At 41.1% G+C, this 24,511-nt stretch overlaps 1 protein-coding gene and 1 long non-coding RNA gene across 13 annotated transcripts in view; one reads left to right on the top strand and one right to left on the bottom strand.

Moving 5' to 3' along the window:
- NRCAM (neuronal cell adhesion molecule) overlaps positions 1 to 24,511 on the top strand; it is a 391,220-nt gene that overhangs the window by 325,083 nt on the left and 41,626 nt on the right. For 8 of the 12 annotated variants that reach the window (XR_004540624.1, XM_033958216.1, XM_033958225.1 and 5 more), the window contains 4 exons: positions 9,886 to 9,939; positions 10,411 to 10,527; positions 12,858 to 13,010; positions 22,902 to 23,033. Coding sequence is in view for 11 of the 12 variants with exons in the window: in XM_033958216.1 (XP_033814107.1) it covers positions 9,886 to 9,939; positions 10,411 to 10,527; positions 12,858 to 13,010; positions 22,902 to 23,033 (456 nt within the window). In the remaining variant the exon portion in view is untranslated. The remainder of the gene's footprint in view (positions 1 to 9,885; positions 9,940 to 10,410; positions 10,528 to 12,857; positions 13,011 to 22,901; positions 23,034 to 24,511) is intronic. The other 4 variants (XM_033958220.1, XM_033958226.1, XM_033958223.1 and 1 more) reach the window with 2 other exon arrangements.
- Positions 24,179 to 24,511, bottom strand: part of LOC117366624 — a 90,244-nt gene continuing 89,911 nt past the window's right edge. The window contains exon 4 of the long non-coding RNA XR_004540625.1: positions 24,179 to 24,326. This is a non-coding gene — a long non-coding RNA (uncharacterized LOC117366624). The remainder of the gene's footprint in view (positions 24,327 to 24,511) is intronic.

Consider the following 24,511-nt stretch of genomic DNA (forward strand, 5'->3'; position numbering starts at 1 on the left):
TGAAATACCTAGAAATATATTCCATTTGACCCAGTTCACAGTTGGACATATGGCTTGCTAACTATACTGAGTTAGCAAGCCATATGTCCAACTGTGAAATGGGTCAAATGGAATATATTTCTAGGTATTTCATGAAATGGTAATCCTAAATGTATTGGTGACATTTATGATACTGAATGAGATTAAAGAAGGCTGCATACATCCGGCAGATACACATTGCTATGTATGTGACCAATTTATCAAGACTATTCTCTGTTTTAAAAGTGTTTCTATTAATTTACTTACCACAGAAGTCAGACTTACCGGCCTGTAGTTCCCTATGTCTTCCTTACTTCATTTGCCCTTCTCTAGTCCTCCAGTACCACTCTTGGCTCTAGAGAAGCATTGAAAAGGTCAGCCAGCAGAGCTGCCAGAACCTCTCTAAATTCCTTCGGTACCCTTTGATATACACCATCATGCCCCATTGCTTTGTCCACCTTTAGTTTAGGTAGCTCTTCACAAATTCAATCCTCTGAAAATTGATCAGGGTTTACCATAACTCCTTCCCTATTTGCATTTGTCTCATGCAGTTCTGCTCTTGTGAACAGAGAACAGAAATACGTAATTGTTAAGCAATTCAGCCTTATCTTTATCAGTTTCCACATATTTCTCCCCTTCACCTTTTGAATCATGTAATGCCACTTTTGTACTTCTTCCTATCACTAATATATCTAAAAAAATGTCTTGCCCCTCCCACCCCCATTTTACCATGTCAGCTATTTTTTTCCATTTGCATATTTACTTTCCTGACTACTCAGCCAGTCTTTCTTAACTTTTCCAGATATTTTTGGCTTCCTCTTTCTGTAATCTTTTGTAGTTTATAAAAGCTAACCTCTTTTTTCTTACCTTCTCAGTGACTACTTTTGAGATAAAAAATTGATAAGTAGCTGAAAATTAAAAGGAAGAAGGGTATGAGAGGGTAAAATTTGGATAGACAGAGGCAGAAAATAAAAAAGGGAAGATATAAATGAAATGGAAAAATCAATATCTTAGTTGAAGTGAGGGAATTGAATAAGAGAGGAGAGAAGAAAAGAAAAATGGACAGCAGACAATGGAAAGAGCAAAAGACAGACAAGGAAGCAGAAAAGAGAAACTTGGGCCAAGATCATGGAAAAGCAAAATGTTCAGACAACAAAGGTAGAGAAAGGTGTTTCATTTTGAATGTATTAATTGGAATATGCTAGCTTTGGAATAAGTGCATCACAGATAGTATTCAGTGGCTTAGCCAGATGTCTGATTAGGAGGGGTGAGGGCTTAAGCTAAAAATGGGTAGATGCCAAATTTTCTCTCTGCCTGAATGCAAAATATAAATACTTGAGCTGCCAACTGAAGACCACCTCCTGCAGTCTTGCAGCCAAAAATCTCCAAGCTCTGCAGCTGGTGAAAGTGTCCCCAAGTTTCCGCTACCATCCCTCCCCCCACTGAAATACTTCTGCTAGCTGCAATGCTGGACAGTTTTGGATGCTGGACCTGAGGAGAGGGAGAAGGTGATCATCAGCCAGTGAGACTTGGGTATCCCCTCCAGCCACAAGAAGGGAAATGCTAATTAGTGGGGGGCTAACACCCAGGGCAGGATTAACCAATAGGCCAAGTAGGCACGTGCCTAGGGCCCGAAATGGTCAGGGGGGCCCGATGAATGAAGGCATCAACATTGTTTTTTCCAAACGGCGATGGACCCCTCCAGCATCGATCGGCAATGTCGGTCCCCCCCGATTGGCAACGCCGGCCCCACCCCATCGACGGAAAGTAAGAGAAGCAAGCAACACGAGTAAGAAAGGCAATGGGAACTGTAATTGTGCAAGCGGTGCTGCTTGCCCAAAGCTTCCCTCTGACGCAGCTTCCTGTTTCCGCCTAGGCGCATGGTGGGGTGGGGCGGGGCAGGGGGCCCAGTTTACTTGGGTGCCTAGGGGCCCTCGATGAATTAATCCTGCCCTGCTAACACCTCCCCCCTATATGTGGTTATGCCACTGATTGTGTTCAGTGCAAAATGAAGTGCATTTCTGTTTTTATTTCTCCATAGCTGTACTTTCTGAGTTTAACGTCTTGAAGTTTCTAGTTCAGTTTTGGTGTTCATAGTTCTAATTTGTGATCCCATGTTTTTTATTTTGTGAAGTTCTGTCAGTGTTTTGTCTGTAAAGTCATTTAGAATGGTTTTATCTGTGGTGGTAGTGATGGATCAGGAAATCAGGGAGAGGGCAAGATGGGGAGAGGACTGGGGGTCCTCTTCCTTAATTTCTGCCCTACATGTCTAACACCAGCCTTGACCACAGCATAGTAAAAGGGATCCCTTTATACTGTACTTTAACTTGCAGGTCTGCATACTGCATATATTGCACTTCATAGATTTTGATCTGTAGTAATCAGAAGTTTAAATTATTAAATAGATGTCAGTATCACTGATAAACTTTGCTCTTAATAAAGCATATATCCTCCTAAATTTCAATTTTTTTGTTACCGCATATATTCAAATGTAAACCGAGTTACTTTTCCCCCCCTAAAAAGGAGGAAAAAAGGTTGACTTGAATATAAACTGAGGTTAGACATTTGTCAACCCCACCAGAACATCTGGCCTCAGTCATACATACAGAAAACAGAAAAAAAAATCCTTTTAAATACAAACCCACAAACTAAAAGTACTATTGTACACAAACAAAACTCTAATATACCAAACTCTGTGCACAGTACATCAAAAGAGAAATAGAAATAAATGCATTTCTTCCTGAACAGTCCAAAATATAAAAACAGATGTAAATTTTCAAAGTTGACATATTTCAATCACTAAATTGAAAAAAAAAACATTTTCCTACCTATGTTATCTGGTGATTTTATGTTTTTGGTCATCTTGTTTCATCTGTGCTCTTAATTCTGTTTCCAAGGTCACATGCATTTGCTGTTTCTTTCCTCTCCTCTTTTTACACTACATCCTTCTTTGACACTGAGTTTCATATTCAGTTTTCTTCCATTTTTCTGCCTCCATCTCAAATCTATCTTTCTAACTCTTCCCCTTCCCTCTGTCCTTGTGCACCATCTCTTCCCTCCTTCTCCAGTTCCCTCCATCCATGTGCCCCATCTCTTCCCTTTCCCTTCATCCATGTGCCCCATCTCTACCCCTTCCTTCCATCCATGTGCATCATCTCCTTCCTCTTGCTGCCCACAGCCTCCCCTGCACCGTTCCTTTGCTGTGCTTCACCCAAGTGTAAACAGGAAGTTGCTTCAGAGAGGGGGGGGGACCACAGCAAAAGAAAAGTAGAGAGGAGGCCACTGTGTTAGGTACTCCTATCCTCCACTATCCGCTCCGCCCTGCCCCAGACTGACATTGCACGTAAAACCCGATGCTCTGGAAGCCGACACCAATGCCCTGTGCTGGGCTGGTGAAGGGCCTTGAGCGTCTGCGCATGCTCAAGACTTGCTGGACTCCCTTCAAAAATCCCGGAGAGGGCAGGAGCCAACAGGCCTTGAGCATGTGCAGATGCTCAAGGCCCTTCAGCCCAGCACAGAACATCGGCTTCCGGAGCATCAGGACTACATGTGCGATGTCAGTCTGGGGCAGGGGGAGCAGGTAGTGGAGGATAGGCGTTCCGGTCAACAAGGGGGGTGGGGAGATAGGAGTGCCGGTCATCGGGGGGAGGGCGATAAGTGTGCCAGACATTGGGTGGGGGGGAGGAGATAGCAATGGTCATCAGCGGGGATAACAGTGCTAGTTATCGGGAGGGAGAGATAGCTGTGCCAGTCATGGGAAGGGGATGGAGGCCAGCAGTGCAGGCATCTGGAGGGGTGGAAAATAGCATTGTTGGTTATCGGGTGGGGAAGGGAGGAAAAAGGCACTATCATCCAAAGGAGACTCAAATATAAACTGAGAACCCCAGTTTGGGACCATTTTTTGGCCCCAAAATCTCAGTTTATACTCAAGTATATACAGTAAGGGGCTCATAATCGAAAGAGAAAAACGTCCAAAAACCGGCCTAAGGCTACACTTGGACAAACATTTCTCAAAAACGTCCAAGTGCCGAAAATAAAAACGGGTTTTGGATGTATTTCTAAACGACCTAGGGCTTCATAGTGCTGCTGAACGACCAAAGCTAAACAGGGCATTTTGGGAGGCATGTCAAGGGCGGGAGTTGGGTGGGACGTGGGCCGGCTTAGACTTAGTCGTATAGCATGTATAACCGAAAGTTTTACAACAGAGCCTAGACGGAACTTGGACGTTGTGACTTAGACCATGTAAAACATGGTCTAAGTCACAAAAACCCACCTAAAGTCGCCAGATAAGTACTGCAAACACATAAAACAGACCCCCACACACTACCGCAGTGATCACCAACCCCCCCACATAAAAATTTTAATCGTAACTTTAAAATTCAGCCTCCCGACTATCATCGCCTGGCCGCCTAGCATAGGAAAGCCTAGTCTTCCAGCCCAGAGCCAGTTTAAGTCGTCTTAGGGGTGGGTTAGGGACTCATGGAGAGGAGGACCCATGCCCATAAGCCCCTGAAATCACTGCATTGATATTGAAACGTGCACTCCCCTATACACCCCCAAAACCCTTTTGTACTGGCATATAAGTGGCTCCTGCAGCCATAAGGCTATTGGGGTGGTAGATAAGTGGGTCTAGGGGATTCTGGAGGTGGTTTGGGGGGCTAACCATAACCTATAAGAGAGCTGTAGGGAGGAGAAGACATGGCATCCTTTTTGTGAAGTTCACAGCAGTGCCCTGTAAGGTACCCCACTATTTAGGTGCCATGTCTGGGTGTGCAGTCCATCACTTTGCAGACCCCTCCCACATCCAACAGGGCTTGTTCTAGGCGTTTTGGACTTGGACGGATAGTTGGACGAAAATGTGGTATAAAGATAGACGATTTAGTGACTTGGACGATCAGATTGGCAGGACGTATAATTAGATGATTTTTGAAACGAAAAAAAAGTTGGACGTATCTTTCGAAAATGTGTCTTAAGCTGTTTTTTACTTTGGAGCTTTCGATTATGCCCCTCTAATTGTTTATCTCTTGGAATACTGCCTTTCTTCGCTCTGAAGTATGAAAATAATCTACATCACATTATGAACTTTTAATAGCATAAGTTCAGTGTTGGACCTGCCACCAGATGGCATCACAAATTTGTTACACTCCAAAATTTGGAACATTTTTTCATTGATTGGTGTGGTAACATTTTATTAGGATTTAGATTTTCATATATTACAATTGAGAGCAAGAAAGAGGAGACAAAAGTATAGGACTGAGGATTCTTCAGTCACACACAGTAAATGAAGACTCAGCAAAATGTTCAACATTTTTTGCACACCATTTAAGCATAAGAAGTAATGTTAGAAACGTTTTCTGCATGTGAAACTGGATTTTACACAAGGAAAGAGTTGTTCCTAAAATAATGCATTAGGTATGTATAGACAGCAATTCTATACCTATTTTTAAACTTTAAAAAAAAAAAATTAAATAATCATTAGGGAGGCAGAATTGGGTACCTTTTATGGTAGCTTCACTCCCTAGTGGTAGTAGTGCAAGACTCGCACTAGAGTTCACTAGTAAAAGGGATGGGACTTGATATACCATCTTTCTGTGCTTAGTCAAAGCAGTTTACATATTATATGCAGGTACTTATTTTTACCTGGGACAATAGAGGATTAAATGACTTGTCCAGAGTCACAAGGAGCTACATCAATACCATGAGAACAAATATATTCTCCGTTACCGCACCCTCACTTTGGAACTCAGCCCCGAACCATTTAAGAGAGGCAACGTCTTTAGATAACTTCAAGTCCAGTCTTAAAACATTTATTTTTAAAGACGTTTTCAAAACTTGACTGACCTTTTAAGGACATGTTAAAACAACATTTGAACTAGCCTCCTGGTTACCCATCCGTTTTGTTTTTTTTTCCTTTAATTGTTATTTACTATTCAAATATTGTAGTTCTTTCCTCTTTTTCCAATTAGTCTATGTTTTTTTCGTCTATCTATGTCTTATGTCTGTTGAGTCTGTTTTTGTCCCTTTTAATTTTTTAACATATTGCTGTAAACATGCTATTTAATTTTTGTAAAACCACTTTGAATTTGGATAAGGTGGGATATCAAATTTTAAGAAACCTTGAATTGTTCATACAAAACATAGTTTCACTCATCCAGATCTTGAACCATAAGCGCTTCAATATTTTGTAATACATAGTAATCAGTTGTCCAAAAGAAAGGGGATGCACTATTTTCTAAGGAGGAAAAGCCTCAGGGCACAACCCGGGACTTAAACTTCCTTACAGACTTTATTTAGAGTGCCTCTTCAAAGACCACCCTTCTAAACACTCTTTCTACTGCTGCTTCAGTGTAATTAAATGTAAATGGTCAATAAACTCATCTGTCTTCCTGTTCTTGTTCTTGACAACTCACTATGATCTCGACTGCTGACGGCCAGCGTTTTGCCTTTCAGCTGCTTCAGGGCATTCTGGGATCCACATAATTTACTGAAAAAATTGCAGCATTTGCAACTTAAACTATAACAAAAATCATGACTTTATAAATCGCTTTAGTTCCACTTACAATTTACTTTGCTCATTCGACTGCTGGGCACTTCTTTTACTAAACATGGCCGCTCTCACCCCCTAAAACACCATGGCAACATGTGACATCATCTCATTTTAAGAACCAATCAGGTGCAACTGATAAAAAAATTTTCACTCAGCTTTCACATTTAAACCCTCTGGTTCTTCAGTAGCTAATCTAAAGATCCACTCATGTTACATCATTCCTAATACCTCCATAGGTACTATTTAGAACCGCTTCAATGACTCAACACTTCAGACCTGAAAAGATGTGTCCATTAGCAATGCAGTGTTGTACCATTGGTTCCACTGTTAAGTAACATTTTAAACAGCTTTTATGCTCTCCTAAACTTACTCTAAGCTGTTGTTTGGTTTGACCCACATATAATTTTTTACATGGGCACATAATCAGGTAAATAACAAAAAAAAAGTCCTCAAGTGCTAGTGTGGTAACACATATCGAACATTTCCCACAAGATTTGTGGCTGCCTCTATTTATAGGGTTCAACTCATTCTTGGTGTTGCATAACACCTCTGTTAAATTGAAATCCCCTAAAAACGTTTATAGGCCAAGATCTGAATGAGTAGAATTATGTTTTATATGATTTAGATAGAAGATTTCATGGGTTTCTTTTTTTTTTTGAGTAATTGAACCCACTTCCCCAAGTTCTCAGGCTGCTGTAATAACCACTAGGCTACTCTTCCACTATTTTGAACTTGGCCCCAGCAGGGACAGGAGCAGCTGGTGATTGCACTATGGAAGGGTGAGGGAGCATTTGGGGAAAGAGGAGTCCTTGGGGTGAGGTGAGTGTAAGGCATTTGTTTGAGGGATCATCCAGAGGGAGGGATATTGATTGGGGGTACATCAAAAGGGAGGATATTGATGGGAGTGCAAAACCTGGAAAGGGGAATTTCTTTACAGTTTAGCCAGACCCTTTAAGACAGTGGTTCTTAACCTTGTTGGAGGTACTGAACCCCACCAGTTTCATATGCGTGTTCACTGAATCCTTCTTTATTGGAAAAATAAAATATGATTTTTACAAATTCAAAACTTAGGTATACAGTGAGGGAAAAAATAATATCAATTTTGAAAACAAAAAAGTTCTCCTATATTTCGAATAATAATAACATAATAATGAAATTTACTGCAAATCAGTGTGATTTCTGCTGTTGCCTCTCAGAGACCAGTTCAGAAATGCACGGCTTTACCTTGGCAAGTGCCACTCTCATGTCATTTTTGCAACAAAGTCTGTTCCTTTTTTTCATTTTTATGTCCAGCATCCTCGAAAAGGATTGCTCGCAAAGATATGTTGTAACAAACGGTATGAAAATTTCCAGAGCATTCTTAGCAATAACAGAGTACGTTACCAATTGTTGACACCAAAACGTTTGAGAGCATTGTTGTTCTGAAGAGTTGCTGTTGAACCTGGCTCTGCTGAATTTCAATGATTTCATCGAGGTATTCATCATTGACATCTGTTGTCTCAACACTAAACGTGAACGGCTGTCTCACCCATGCTGGATATGACTCTCTTGTAGGGAAGTATCCGTCGAGAGACTTTGCAAGCTCATCTAAGTGCGTGGCAATAGTTTGCTTCAGTTCCGCGGGTACAGAAATGTCTCCGATTCCAGATACATCTTCGATCTTACTTACACAGTTGTCTAGCAGGGGAAAGTTTGCGAAGTTATCGTTTTCTGTTCGTCGTTTCCATAATGGTAGCGCTATATGAGTCGGAGGTGTGTTTTGACCTCCGCCGAACCCGCGAGACTGACTCACCGAACCCCTGGGGTTCGGTCGAACCCAGGTTAAGAACCACTGCTTTAAGAAATGTCCAGAAACATCAGGCTGCAGCTTTGTGGTTTGAGGCACCTGGACACGAAAAATAACGCCAGCTTTTTGCTGGCATTATTTTTCTGGGAATAATGTAGTTTGCAGTGTTCACCTCATAATAATGAGGTACTTTGTACTCTGTGTCCCACGGTACCTTAAATTAATGTGTATTATGATAATATAATGTGCATCATTATCTTTTAACATGTTATGGGCAAATGATTCATGTTATGGTTGTAATGCACCTTAATAATTAGTCCCCCTCCAGATGTTAGATGTTTACTGTGGAATATATAAACCCCTTGTCCCTTAAGCTTTTCTCATTTTTCATTCTTTTTCTTTTTGACATGAATATTGATCTTGTGATTTCCTCCTATTTAGACACAGTTACTAACATATGCCATTGATTTACGAGCATGTATGAACATGATTACTACCTGTTTTTTTTTACCAATCCTATTTTATATAATGGGACCTAGCTGGTAATAACATGTTAACGGTATAGAACAAGCTCCGAGCCACATAGGGAGGAGCGATGACAAATCGGCCGAAGCCTTGGGGCCAATCGGCTAGGTGTAGGGGGGGGAGGGAGGAGGGGTAGGATAGATTAGGGGTGAGCGGAGGGGAGGTCGCCCCTCTCGATCCGGCATCACATGAGGCGGACGCGGCTTCCCTCCCGCTCACCCTCGACGAAAAAAGAAAAAAAAAAAAAACTTTTCCTCACCTTGGAGGTTCTCTCTCTGGCTATGTGCCTTGAGGTGAGCGGGAGACGGACTCGGCTTCGCACCCTAATATATACCACATATAATCAGTGCTGGTATGCATATTGGTATTAGATCTCTAGTATGTGTCAAGTTAGGATTTAAAAAAACTTGTATTAAAAAAGCTTGTACTGTTGCTATAGCAAATTGTAACACGTTAACTATATATTATGTATGTTAACCTGTAACCTGTTCTGAGCCCGTTGGGGAGAACGGGATAGAAAATGAATTAGATAAATAGAATGCTAAAATATACTTCATTCTTAGATGAATGCTATCACTTTTATTATGTTTTTCCTAAAGTCTCAACATTTAGGGCTCCTTTTACAAAGGCGCGCTAGGGCCTTAACGCGCGGAATAGCCCACGCTAAATTGCTGCGTGCGCTAGCCACTACCGCCTCCTTTTGAGCAGGCGGTAGATTTTTGGCTAGCGTGCACTATAGCGCGTGCTAATCCGGTACGTGCGCTAAAATGCTTAGCGCACCTTGGTAAAAGGAGCCCTTAATTATCTGCTTGAAAAGTTATATAAACTGCAGATTCTATCATTTGCTTTCTTGCATTTCTCTGCAACTGCTTGCCTAAAGTTTGCATGCATATGAATGTGTTATGCATTGAACAGGTAAGATTGTACTGTCTGTTGCCTTATGCGTAAACATCTTTTTAACTATCTCTACAAATGTTTTGTCTGCTTCTCTTTCTTCTCTAACTTTCAGAAATCTTTTATGCAACTTCTCCTGCCATGCACATCTTCCCAACGGTGTATAAGGGTACTGTGAATCCTCTTTCTCATTTAAAGACTGTATACAAAGAAAAGTAAATAGCAGCATATATAGGATGAATAGAAATATGTAACATGCTCCATAGGTATATGTTTGAGATCACTGCTTTATGTATAGTGTAATTGACTATGGGCTCCTTTTACGAAGGCACGTTTGGGCCCTAACGCGCGGAAGAGCGCGCGCTAGCTGCTACCGCCGCCTCTTGAGCAGGCGGTACTTTTTCAGCTAGCGCGCGCTATAGCACGTGCTAATCCGGTGCGTGCGCTAAAAATGCTAGCACACCTTCATAAAAGGAGCCCCATGTTAACAGTAATATAGCTCTTAATGTATACAATAGAAACCATTAAATGATGAATGAAATGTGTCTTCCAAAAGTTTTTAAATTGAATCTTGCCGTGTTATGTTAAAATATCTTATATTATGCAGTCTTACAATACATTTTTTTTATTGTGCCTTCAGTGCGACCACTTTATCCAAGGATCAAAAATATTACCACAGCTGAGACCTATGCAACAGTCACTTGGGATTATGAGGGACCAGATGTGAACTTATATGTTGAATATGGTGTAGCATTCAGTAAGAAGTTAATTTAAAATATTTGAAACATTAAGATGTCTTTCAAGTGGCTTTGCCCATCCAGGATAGTGAGTGTGTTACACTGACTTCAGGGGCTAGAATTACTGAAGTGTGATACTATATTAATGCATGCTAATATGATTAAGGGTTCATAGACAAAACCGTGGAAGACAAAGGCGCGCGCCGACAACTGAGCGCAAGACGGAAGCGCGCGCCAAAGAAAAAAAGTGTTTTTAGGGGCTCCGACGGGGGTTTTTATTGGGGAACTCCCCCACTTTACTTAATACAGATCGCGGCGGCGTTGTGGGGGGTTTGGGGGGTTGTAACCGCCTTCATTATACTGGAAACGTAAGTGTTTCCCTGTTTTTTAGGGAAAAAGTGAAGTTTTCAGTAAAATGGGGGGGTTACAACCCCCAACCCCCCCCCAACGCCCCCACAATGCGGCATGATCTGTATAAAGTAAAGTGGGGGGTTTCCCCCCACACACCCCGTCGGAGCCCTATAAACAGTCATTTTCTTCGGCACGCGCCTCCACGTTGCGCTCAGTTGTCTGTGCGCACATTTGTCCCGGCGCACTTTTGACCTGACACCGTGATTCAGGGGTAATTTATACATGGATGCCAAATAGGAGCCTACATTCCTTCAAATCATACTAAGGTAACAGGGTATATACAATACTATATGTGTGTAGGTGTGAGCACTTACTTCACCCATACAATTGGTGTAAGTGTACATGCCTCTGGAAACAACGTGATAATCTACTGTATTCTGTAGGTTACACATATATCCTGCCTACACTCCAGATAAGTTGCACCCTTATGCATGCTCACTTGAAAACTACAAACATAGATACAGAACAGTGTTTAGGTGAAATGCCAGCATTTGAGTGCATATATGTTTGTCTTCTAATCATTTCATTGCGGTACATAAGTGTTAATGTCTGCTTTATAGAATTATCCCTAGAATTATCCCATTAGGTGCTAAGTTTAGAAGTGCTACTCAGGTTTTAGACATGCATATGGTTTATATTGCATGAATATCTATATCTTGATTTTACAAAGCCAGGATATACATGTTTAAAACTCTAAAACATGCATGTTGCAAGGGGGCATTGTCTCAGTATGTTTTGGGATGGAGGGGTAGGGGGGAGGAGGTGGGATGGACTAGGGTAGGCCTAAAAGGTGGATTCCACATTTCCCAAAAGTTAGATGCTGGGATTTTCACCTGCTATCCGGGACATCTAGGTTTCAGAAAAGTGTTCCTATCAGCTTGGGGAAAATAAATGTTTCTAAAAAGGGTGACACAGATGTTTATGTGACCCTTGTAGCTCTATTCATAGTTTAGATGTCTAATTCTAAAATGGATATTGAGGTAGAAACTTTCTACCCCATTGTAACTGGCACAGAAATGTCCATTTCACCATGTTTTCAACAACGGGATGTAGATTGGCAGATCCTGTTCTAAATGGAATTTGAGACATCCTGACCTGGACATCTCATTTCCAATTTGTACATCCTTTCTAAAATACCACTGTTAATATGCATTATAAGTAAATAGGTCCCACTGCCTAAAAAGGGACCTGTAGTTTAAAAAGTGCATTATTACATTAGTGTGTGATAATACAATAATGCCTTTACATAACTCTGCTACTATACTAATCTTTTCTAGAGTGCTACTAGATATATGCAGCACTATACATCAAAACACAAAAGAGACAGTCCCTGCTCAAAAGAGCTTACAATCTACAGAGTCTCTGGGTTAGAACTAAAAGATTATTGTTTCAAATTCCAATGATGCCAGTAGGAAGAATAAACTTTGGTGTTGTAGCATGCATAGTGAATCCTTCATAGATGAAAAAGATGTTTCATTGATAATTCTTAAATATTGGAATCAAAAGTAAAACTGTAAATCATAAAATTAGAAGTGATAGTCATTAATTTCATTAGTAATAATTTTATTAGTAGTATAATTTTGCAGATGTGCCTGTCCTTATGGTAAAGATGTTAGTGTTAATTGGATTATTGGAGGTCCCCTAGGTAGGCAGATAATGTAACATGTTTTTACTTTTTCTTGGAACGGGGCAATTGGCCTAGTGATTGAAAGCTATCTAGTTCAGTTTTGGCTGTAGATTGTACCATTTTTGTGTAGTATTCATATTATATATTTTTAATAAAACCCTACTTTAAGCTCGCAGATGACAGAGTAGCTGTACCTTTTCTCTCAATTCAGTTTGTCCTCAGAGTTTAAAAAAGTGCATTGTCTGTGAACACTTAAGAAATTAGAAATAACTTGAACCATTCAAATTTGTTGTTTTCTTAAAATTATTTTAGGCAAAGAAGATTGGAAAAAAGAATCTGTAAATGGGTCTCGGAGCTTCTTTATATTAGAGGGTTTAACACCAGGAACAACATATAAAGTCCGAGTTGGTATTGAGGGTGCCTCTGATTTTGTGAGTTCAGAGGAGACATTTCAGACAGGTCCAGGTGAGGCATGTTATGTAAAACCATGATTATTTTGCCTCACATGCTCATCTATATTCAGTGGCAGCATTTGAATACATAACATAGGAGCCAGCTCTGTAGGTGATAATGGCTACCGAGCAAGCTTCTTCTTTGGGTCCAGAAGGAGTAATGAGTATTGTGTTTGGCATCCCAATTCATTTTTATTTATTTATTTTTGGCACCCACATAGGGACTTGAACCCAATTCATTTTAAAATGCTGGTACCTATGTTGCCATGGTAAATGTGTTGTGACCATTGGGAGATGAGTCTTTTTTTTTTTTTTTGCCCTAGAGAAGTGCTTGGCAGCTGAATGATACAAATTTGTGTTATCTGCTCTAATGAATAACTCCTTAACCCTGCTTCATGGTGTGACTGTGTGCCATAGATAATATGGACTTGACTGTGCACTTCAATTTCTCTTAGTTATTTCAGTGTAAATTATTTTACATTATAGCAAGTCTCTTTAAGTCATGTTGCATCATGGTTTGATTTAATATACCTGCCATGGAATATATATTTAGCCAAAACAAAATGGCAGTCTATAGCTTTTGATAGAGAATATGAATTGAAATTGCATACCCTAGTATCAGAGCTCACATACCATATGGCATATAGGACTATTGGACTTTCCAAATATTGTATCGGGGGGCACTCAATTCATTTGACACCAGCTGTGATTTATAATAAAAGGGACATTTTAAATCAACCATGGACAACATGAATCACTATTTCTGTAGTGATTTGCACATTTCTACTACAAAAGTCATTATCGGCCAAGCATCGGATTGCCTTGACCTATATCATATGCTTTATATATTATATCTAATAAACTACAGGCAGTCCCCGGGTTAAGAACAAGTTACATTTTTAAAGCTGTTCTTAGTTGGAATTGAATGTAACTCGGAATTTGTATATTTTAAGATTCTTGCTGCTTACCTCTGCTCCCAGCTGACAAAGGGCCAACTTCCCCTAACCAGTGTTCCCTCTAAGGTACAGCATACACAACCACACTCTGTTCTTAATGTGGCCATGCATCATTCCTGAATCTGCTGCAGGAGAAGTGTCTGAGTCTGTGCCACTGGAAATACTGCTGAGTGAAATCAAATGAAGCCACAACCACGTTAAGTACAAGTTATACTTAAGTCGGGTATCTTTACCTCAGGGACTGCCTATATAGAGTGGTTAAGGTCAGCCACCTTCTTTGGTTTATAGTTTAGTACAACATTTCTCTTTCTAGACTTTAGGAGCAAATTTGAGCTTTCATGTAAAAAACGCAAGAAAGAGTGTGTACGTAGATATCTTGTAAGGAAGTAACTTATTACTCATTGAGTTTAATATGTGGGAATTTTGGTGACATTGCTCAATGTGACCTATTAGTCCATGTGAGTTGTTATTGGTAGAAAGTTGTAGTTCTTCTTATCTGTTACTTTACTTCAATGACCTTCACTCCCAGTCCTTGAGAGCTGTCAGTGGGTCAGGTTTTCTTAATATCCTTCATGAATATGCATGAGCGAGATTTGCATACACTAGAGGTAGTAGGCATGCACATCTCTCTCTTGTATAATGCAATAACGATATCCTGTAAACCTGACCCGTTGGTGCCCCTTAAAGACTGGGAGTAAATACCAAGGCTCTACTCTCCTTTTTTATTTCAAGCAAAGTGTACCAAAGGGTATCATGAAGAACATGCTTTACTTGCTCAAAATTATGAATTATAAAAACAGCAAACATGTCAAGAAGCCTGAAATAATGATTAAAATAAAGTGTTTATGAAGCAGTATAGTAGAGAAAAGCAGATGCTTTATTGGAAAAGCATGATAAGATTCTGGATTGCTTTCCGCTTTTTGAAATCTGTTTTTTATTTACATGTGATCGAAATATTAGTGAATATATTGTTAGCTTTGTGGTAAATTCATAAAATAAAAATCTGTAGTTCCAGTCATGGTTTGGAAAAGGATTTTGTCACAAGTTGTTCTAATAGACATTCAGAAGACAAAATAGTGAGAACAGTGTACCTGTAAATTAGTGGTAGAGTTTACATAGATTGGGGTTCTTATATTCTATCAAATAGGTTGGCAATTCCAGTCCTTGAGTGTCATTAGCCAACTGGTTTTCGATATATCTGGTTTGAATATGCATAAGATGCATTTGTTTGCCAAGCCTCCGTTGCATGCAAATGCATCTTATGCAGGTTCATTATAGATATTCTGGAAACCTCAACTGCCTTGTGGCATTCAAGGACCTATTTGTGCTCTGTTGTGATCAAAGAGAACCAGACATTCATTCTGTAAACTTTGGGTATTTATGGTTTTAATCTGTAGCAGTCTATTCCATGCTTTGTGGAAGGCTAGCTGCTCAGGGAGGGAGTTAAAAGAGGGGGTGACGGAGATCAAAAATAATTTACTAAATAGTTCCCATGTACAATGTATGATGGTACCATCTGGAGAAAAAAAGTCCATCAAGGATAATTCCTGAGCATCAGCCATTTGCTTCTTAATTTGTGGTTTTTCAATCGGCCTAATTAATTAGCACGTTATTAGCAGCTTCGATATGCAGCAAGAATAAAAGGCTTTGCAGCACAAAATGTTTAAGTAAACAAGAACTGTGGTGTGAAATAATGTGCTTTAGAAATAAGACTGAGAATCCAAGAAACTGCTGGCTTTCATCTGTACTTTTGTGAGTGTACACTGTGGCATGTGTCTGTTTCTGTCTAGATTTACATGCTACATTTAATTTGTGTATCTTATTATATGCTAATGAAATGTTTAATTATTTTGTAATGTTTCCAAAACATGAATTACCTCTAACAATCATGCTGGTAATTGATATAAAATGACAGTAGTTATTACGCAAGTACTTTTGTTCCAAATTTTCCAATTAAAAATGCAAGCTATTTACCTATAGGCTCCAACCAGTTTGACAATTAAGGTGCATAATTATCAACATAAGCTACTGTTATGTCATTTTACCATTAACCCCAGTTATTAGTCATTAGGGACCTGTAGTGAATAGTTAGTGGTAAAATAACATGTCTTAACGGTAGCTCGCATTAATAACTACACCTTAAATCTATGTTATCACCAAATTAAGTTGTTTGTTGAAGCCCTGGTTGTTTAGTTTTGCTTTCCTGAGAGACAGCAGTGCAAAATTTTAATTACTGTGCTTGTCCCTTGAAAACTAAAATCTTTGGGACCCTTTTTTTTTAAAGCCGCAGCAAGAGTGGCCTTAGGGCTAGATTCATCAACCTGCCCGATCGGGCCCGATCCGGGCAGGTACGACAAATTCTTCAAAGTAGAATATGCAGATGGGGGCGATCTGAGGAACGCCCTCCATCTGCCTGCCCGGATCGCTCTACAGCGATCCCAGCGCATGTGCAGACTATCTATAGATGGTCTGTGCATGCGCTAGACCTCCGGGCCCGGCAGAGTGGGGGGTTTTTTCTTTTTTAAACAGGCTGCTGAGCACCTACCAAATTTGTCACAACTGCAGGAAGGAAGAGCAGGCAGGTCAAAAAAAAAAAGAAGAAGCTGAACTCCCGAAGATCCAGGGGTGCCGGGCTACGAGCTGTGGGCAGAGCCTCGTTGCAGCCTAGAAGCAAGTGGGGGGGGGGGGACTGCCAGACTACGGAACTAGGAAACCCGCCCCAACTCTCCTGCTCTCTGCTGCCCTTCCCCGCAGTGCGAGCCCGTGGTTTTAAAGCGGGACTGCACTGCGGAGAAGGGTGGCAGAGAGCAGGAGAATCAGGGCCGCATTTTTCCCCCACAGTGGAGTTTCTCGTATCCATGCCTGCAAGCAGGGAGTTTCAGGGCTGCAGGGCTGGTATTTCAGCGCCGGAGTGAGCGATTGGTCCTCACCAGTTGCTTGGTTTCTGATCGGCCAGCCCAGTCGGTGTGCCTGAAAAATGTTGGTGAATCACTGCCTTGCTAGATTTGCATGCTATTTCACTAATTTACATGCATGGATCGGATCAAGTGAGACCAGAAGGTTAGTGAATCAGTCGGGGCCGTAAAGGGGTCACAAACCGATCGGTACACGATCGGTTTGCGTATTGAATCTAGGCCTTAGCATGCCCTTTTCTACTTGGCAAGGCCATTTTTGCTGTGGCTGAAAATAAGCAGATTTACCTTTTTCCAGAATTAATTGCTAAGTGCTAATTGCACAATTAGCACGTGGCCATTAAAAAAATATTCTGGACTGTCAATGGAAAAAGTTTGTTTAACTTGTGAATAAACTAACAACTGGCTATGAACAAACCGATGCAGATTATACTTTATACCCAAGACCTCAAACACCCGAGACACTACTGGAATGTACTTTGTGTCCTTACTGGGGTGAAGTGTTAATAATCAGTCTTGTATCAAAGGGCTAGATTCACTAACCCTCCAATCCGTGTGCAATCTGTGTACGAATGGAGACAGGCCAACCAATTTGCCAACCATCTGCATGCAAATGAGGGTGATCGGAGGCACGCTCCCCAACCGACTGCACGGATTGCTAAAGCCCTGACAGTAGTGACAGGTGAAACAGCCTCCTGTCACTACTATCTGCCCGATTAAAAAAAAATTAAAGCCCCCTCCCAATAAGTGACCCGAACCCCTCAAAAAATTTGCCCCGTAGCCACATTTAGAAAAATTTATGGCAGGAGGGTTCCAACTCCCTGATGCCACCCCCGGATGCCCCCTCCCCACTCCCGGTCCCCAAGGTGCCTCAGCCAATCAGGGCCTTAGGCCCCACCCCGTGCATCACACAATGCACCAGGGCATGGCCTAACAGACTCGTCATGGGAGGCATTGGAGCAGGAGGGATTGAGCATTCCTCCAGCTCCGTTAAAGGTACGATGAAGGGGCGTCCACGGGGGCTGTGGCATCAGGAAGTTGGCATCCCTCCTGCCGTTACGTTAGTTTTTGTGTGGGACCGATTGCAGGAGGGAGTGGGAACCCTCCTGCTAAATTTTAAAGAGCAAGAGTAAGGTATGGGGAGGGGTGGGCCGGGCCAGGCCAGGCCAATGGCGGATTCATAATGGCAAGAGGGAGTTGGCATCCCTCCTGCCATATTTGCGGGGACGGGGTGGGTAGCATCAGGCCCGATGGCAGCGGTGGCGGCGGATTTAAAACCACGGGCTTGCTCTGTTAAAAGCATTGCGAGCCCGTGGTTTTAAAGGGCAGAAGAGGGCAAGAGAGTCGGCCAGGATAGAAGCGACTGGTCTTCAGCAGTCGCTTCTTTTCTGATCAGCAAGCCCAATCGGTGTTAGCTAAAGTGTTTAGTGAATCGCTGCCCTCCCAAATTTGCATGCCATTTCCCTCATTTGCATGCATGGATCGGGAGGGGATCGCTAAACACTTTAGTGAATCGGGCTGGAGGAAATCTGCTCGCTAAGGGCTCGCAAACCGATCAGTACACGATCAGTTTGCTTTGTGAATCTAGCCCAAAGTTATTTATTTAGTTAAGGCAAGAACAATTTTTTCAATGTGGTGCAATGATTAATATTAAGAAGAGTACCATATTTTCATGCATATAACGCGCATATGGGTATAGCGCGTGGGAACAAAGCATTTATGTAAAAAATTTTCTTATAGCACGCACACGCGTATACCGCGCTCCTCTCCCCTGTATCTTATTTTAGTTCCTCCAGCGCAGCTTGACAGGCCTGTTCCTCCATGTCCTGCCTGCTGCGGGGGCCGAGGCGAAGGGAGTCAGAGGAGCGGCGAGGCGGCTGAAGCCTGAATGTGCCGCCCAGCGCTGCCATGGGGGAAGGGAGGGAGGAGAGCAGGAGGCTGGAACTAGCCACTGTTGCCTTGCTGTAACTGCTAACTCTCTTGTCAGGGCCACCATGCTGGGACTCTCAGCGGCTTCCAGTTCCGAAGGCTGCTGCTTGTGTCCGGCCCGCGGGGAAGATGATGTTCTTGTGGGAAGCAGGACTCGCTGTCTCCAGCTGCCTCCGTAGCAGCAGAGCGGCGCGCAAGGCTGCCAGCCTGGTTGGCTGACGTGGCTGCCTCTTCCCTTCTCTAGCGACAGAGTGGCAATGTAAAAAAAAAAAATGTATAATGCGCTCACGGATATAACGCGCATGGTTATTCCATGTTTGTAAAATCTTGCACAGCACGCGCGTTATATGCGTGAAAATACAGTACTTATGGGCTATAAGCTAAGTGCTCTTCTTAATATTAATCATTGCACCACATTGAAAAAATTGTTCTTGCCTGCACTAAATAAATAACTTTGATACAAGACCGATGATGAATGCTTCAGTTTATATACCGGGTCATCTCCCGTCGGAGCTCGACTCGGTTTACAAGTGATCAAAGACCAGAAGACACATGAAAATAGAAAAGATAAGAAAAAGGGATTAGTTAGATCTATCATAAAAGTAGATATTGCATTGCTGTAAATTAGTAGATTCTATAGGTAAACCGTTTAGATATTATAAGAACAACAGAGTTATTAAGACTTTACAAAATCATTGTAGCAGTCCTGTCAATCTAACAGAATCAAGAAGTCTTTTCCAAGTCTCTAACAACTTGAAAGCAAAAGACTGTCTAAGCTTCCTGGAGGGTGTGAATAACACGAGACCAAATCTAGTTTCAAGTTTATTAAAAGTTTGTTGTACACGCAATATGAAATACTAATGCGTATGACAATTTAAAATTAGGAGACAAAAATAAAACAATTTATACAAATAAACATACAATGTATGTACACAAGTAATTAGCGATACAAAAGGGAAGAGGGATGAACTACAATCTTTGAAGAAAGTAAAAGTACATTTAGGGAAAAAACAACGTCAGGAGGGTGATGAAGAATGTTTCAAAAATATGGCTAAGCCTAAAAAAGAGGATAGGGGAGATTGTGACCTATACATAAGATCTGGTTAAAATTAGGTATTTGAGCCTGGGATTAATAATAGATGAATTATCTTATCTATGCCTCAAATGCGTCTTTGTACAGGTGGCATCTTAATGTGCTTTAAAATTTTTCTAATGAGGTTTCTCCACGTAGATAAATTGGTAAATTGTTCCAAAGCTAGGGTGCGATGACAGAGAAAATTGTAGATCTTTTGGTACCTAATATTGTTAGAGAAGGGATAGTCAGCAAATGCTGTTCCGTTGATCTAAGTGTCCTGGCTGGAGTATATGGTATCAAAAAACGATCCAGAAATATTGGTGCATTGGTTTGTGAAGCTTGAAGAATGATCCAGTAATTGGCAACTAAGATGTAATGCTAAAAAATGCAGGATCATGCACATGGGCTGCAAAAATCCAAGACAACAGTATAGGGGCAAAGTACTTCTTTGTATGAAATACGAGTGGGACTTGGGGGTGATTATATCCGATGAACTTAAGGTGGAAAAACGACTAGAAAAGGTGACAGTGAAACTAGGAGGATGCTTTGGTACTTAGGGATAGGAATGGCCATTAGAAAAAAAAGGAGGTGATAGTGCCATTATATAAGTCTCTTGTGAGGCCCCATTTGGAATACTATGTGCAATTCTGGAGACCACATCTTCAAAAAGATAGGTCCAGAAGACTCCTACAAAATTGGTTAGTGGTCTTTGTCATAAAGCATACAGGGACAAACTTGGAAGAAATGTGGGAGAGAGGAAATATGATAGAGATGTTTAAATAACTCTGTAGCATTGATGTACAGGAGGTGAACCTTTTTCAAATGAAGGAAAACTCTGGCATGAGAGAGCAAAGGATGAAGTTAAGAGATGATTGGCTCAGAAGTACACTTCTCCCTCCATATTCACAGGGGTTAGTGGCAAAGTCAGCCCGCAGTCTGAAGCAGCCTGCCCCCCTCCCCCGGTACCCTTTTAAACTGGTGGTGGTCCAGCGCGGTCTCCTGTCGGATGGCTGCTTTTCGTTGCAGAGCAGTGCACAATGCAGGAGCACGAACTTTGTGCTTCCTGCCTAGTCCCATGCCGCTCCGTGATTGGCTGACCTTAAAATTTTGCAAGGGATAGCTCGTGCATATTTATGTCATTTTATCTCTTTTTATGCTCTACTAGACCTTATGCTATAGGAATGAAATACAATTGCAGATTCCCACAATGAGAACAGTTTTAGATTGAAGGAAAATGCAAGAAGCTCGTAATAGGTAGTGGGCCATATCTCTGGAATTCTTTGCCAGCATCCATGAGATCCATTAAGAAATATAGACAAGCATTTTTTTTAAAAAAAACTTACCTTTTTGTAAAATAGCTATCTGATAATGATTAATTGGGCCAGGTTTTTCTGCATTAGTCACTTTGAACTTGCATTAATTTTCCTCTAATGTGACTTGTAAATAGGGCCTGAAGTATTTACAAGAAAAATGATCATGCTGGGAATGTTCAAAGCAGTTGAAGAAGCTCAATTAACTCTTATGATTACTCTTGAGGAATATGAAGAATATTAGCATAAACAATAAAAAAAAGCATTCGCTTAGAAACCAACAAAATATCAGTTTTATCTGGTTTAGTTAGGCCCCTTTTACAAAGGCGACTATCGCAGCAGGCTGCAGTAATCGCTCCGACACCCATAGATATTCAGTGGTCACTGGAACATTTGCCACGTGGCAGCTGCTACCATGCATTTGTAATAATGGGGGTTAATCATTTGTTTGACTTAGTGCCTGACAAAACTTAGTAAAAGGATCCCTAACATGCACCTCTCTGCAAGAATCCTAAGGTGGGATGCACTAAAGCATTCCGCATTGGTTATGCCATGTGCGTGCACTAAGCATGCAGTAATTTTCTTTTCTTAATACTTTTGAAGGGGTGTGTCAGGAACAGAGAGTGGGTCTTCCTGTGTTAACCAGTTAGCATATCTACATTGCATCTAAAATTAATGGCACTAAGGGCTCCTTTTACGAAGGTGCGCTAGCGGTTTTATCGCACGCACCAGATTAGCACACGCTATAGCGCACGCTTGCTGAAAATCTACCGCCTGCTCAAAAGGAGGTGGTAGTGGGGCAATTTAGCGCGTGCTATTCCACGCGTTAAGGCCCTAGCGCACCTTCGTAAAAGGAGCCCTAAGGTACGCTAGCGTTTTTAGTGCACGCACAAAATTACCATGCGGTAAACCGCACGGTACGCTTCTAGAATAATGGCAGCTCAATGCTGGCGTTAAGATCTAGCGTGCACTATTCAAGCGTTAAGGCCCTAACACACCTTAGTAAAAGGAGCCCTAAGTGTTCCTGTATTCATTTTTGTAAATGACTGAGTGTTTATGTTATACAGTAGCGAAAAAATGGAAAATAGCCTTTTGCACAGTCATGGAAAAAAACGGCCTAAGCATGTGGGAAAGACCTGCGGAAGGGTGCGATAAACCATTTCATTCTGCAGCTTAGTAAAAGGACCCCTTAATTAATCTATGATACCAATTTCTCCATTGTCACTTTCAACCATCTAAATGCAGAAAATGTAGACTGTAGCTGATTTCAATTCTAAAAGTTACTGTGACTGAGTAAGAAAATGCCAAATTATTAATTCCTGTTTTAAGTAAAAACTTGATTTAAGTAGCATTTAAATAGCTGGGATTTATTTGCCAACCAAATGAGGGCAAATTATTTTAAATCATGTCACCTTTTCATTGGACTAACTTAATATATCTTTGACAAGCTTTCAAGAGTTATTCTGTCTTCATCAAGCAGCAGCAATTATTGGCACAATCATCCAGATTTAAGAGAAACTGTTTTGATTTTTTTCTGTTATTATTTATGAATTCAAGATGTACGTGGTTTGCTTCTGTGATGAATTTTAACACTCATGATTGATCAATGTCAGATTCTTTACCGTATTACAGTATATTTCTTACTCATTAAACAAGAAAAAGAAATAAATTGAAATTTTATTCCTGTAATCTGATATTCCCTTTTCCCGTTTTATTTTGCAGCCATGGCCAGCCGTCAGGTTGACATTGCCACTCAAGGATGGTTCATTGGTCTGATGTGCGCTGTTGCACTTCTTATCTTGGTCTTGCTGGTGGTTTGTTTTGTCAGAAGGAATAAAGGTGGCAAATATCCAGGTAGGATGTGCATGCACTTAGAAATAATAATCAGGAAAGACTAAAGCGGCTAAGGCTCTTCAGTTTGGGGAAGAGATGGCTCAGGGGTGATATGATAGAGGTCTATAAAATAATGAGTGAAGTGGAAAGGGTAGATGTGAATTGCTTGTTCACTCTTTCCCAAAATACTAGGACTAGGGGACATGCGATGAAGCTACAAAGTGGTAGATTTAAAACAAACTGGAGAAAATATTTCTTCACACGTATAATTAAACTCTGGATTTCATTGCCAGAGAATGTGGTGAAATCAGATTACTTAGTGGGGTTTAAAAAAGGCTTGGATAATTTCCTAAAAGAGAAGTCCATAGGCCATTATTGAGATGGCTTGGAGAAATTCACTGCTTATTCCTAGGATAAGCTGTACAAAATCTATTTTACTACTTGGGATCTAGCTAGGTACTTGGGATCTGGGTTAGCCACTGTTGGAAACAGGATACTGAGTTTGATGGACCTTCAGTCTGTTCCAGGATGGCAATTCTTATGTTCTTATGAAATGCATTTGTTTTGTTTTTTTTAAAGTTAAGTTTATTCTAGTTTGATGGATTTATTATATGACTGGAAAATAAATTTCTGTTGCCTATTTAAAGCTGTGTCCTGAAATGAAGGGAACCTGCTGAACTCTATCATTTTAAACCAACTGGGACTGCACCAAGAAACAAAATGATTGCCATCTTTCCTTGCAATCATATTGCGTTACTGAGGTAGTATTGCAAGATGACAGCTAGGGGTCAAAGTGGCCATTTTTTTTCTTGATGCAGTCCAAGGCAGCAACAGAGGAGTCCACCACGGAGACTCTGAATAGATCACCAACAATATACAGGAATGAGAAAGAACAAAATAATCTCACAAAATACCCTCTCACAAACTTTAAGAATAAATAATGCCTTTTTAGGATCAATCAGGAGTGTTTTTCTGCAGCAAAAAAACCCTTGCCTTGTTTAATTATCTTGGTTAAAGGGGAAGAGCCTCAGATCCCTGTGCGTTGTAAAGCTTAACAACCACAGTAGATAGGGTATTAACCTCACTGACTCATACTCCCCCCTCCTGCCCGCATTAATCAAGTCTTAAACACTTTACAATGCTTAAAGAATCAAAGGACTTTACTTTAGCTTCAGGGCAGGGTGAATTGTTGAGAGTTGAATGTTAGATGTTCAAGTGCAGGTGATTATCGCTCCTGCTTTGCCAGTTCCTTCGCCGACATTAAGCTAGCTGTTGTTTCGCCTTCAAGCTGCGTCAGGGCTGTGGACCGATTTTCTAAGAAATGTAAAGAGAATTAGCAGGAGGTATGTCATGCAGCAGAAAAAGCACTCTCCAACAACCCTGCAACTTACTACGGTGTTTAATTTTCACACTCACCGTGGCAGAGATGGCCACAGTTTGAGCTGCCTCCTATTTTATAGTGTCTGACGTTACTCACATTCACAGCTGGCCAGCAAGTC

Source organism: Geotrypetes seraphini, chromosome 9 (assembly GCF_902459505.1).
Source record: "Geotrypetes seraphini chromosome 9, aGeoSer1.1, whole genome shotgun sequence".
NCBI classification, from domain to species: Eukaryota; Metazoa; Chordata; class Amphibia; order Gymnophiona; family Dermophiidae; genus Geotrypetes; species Geotrypetes seraphini.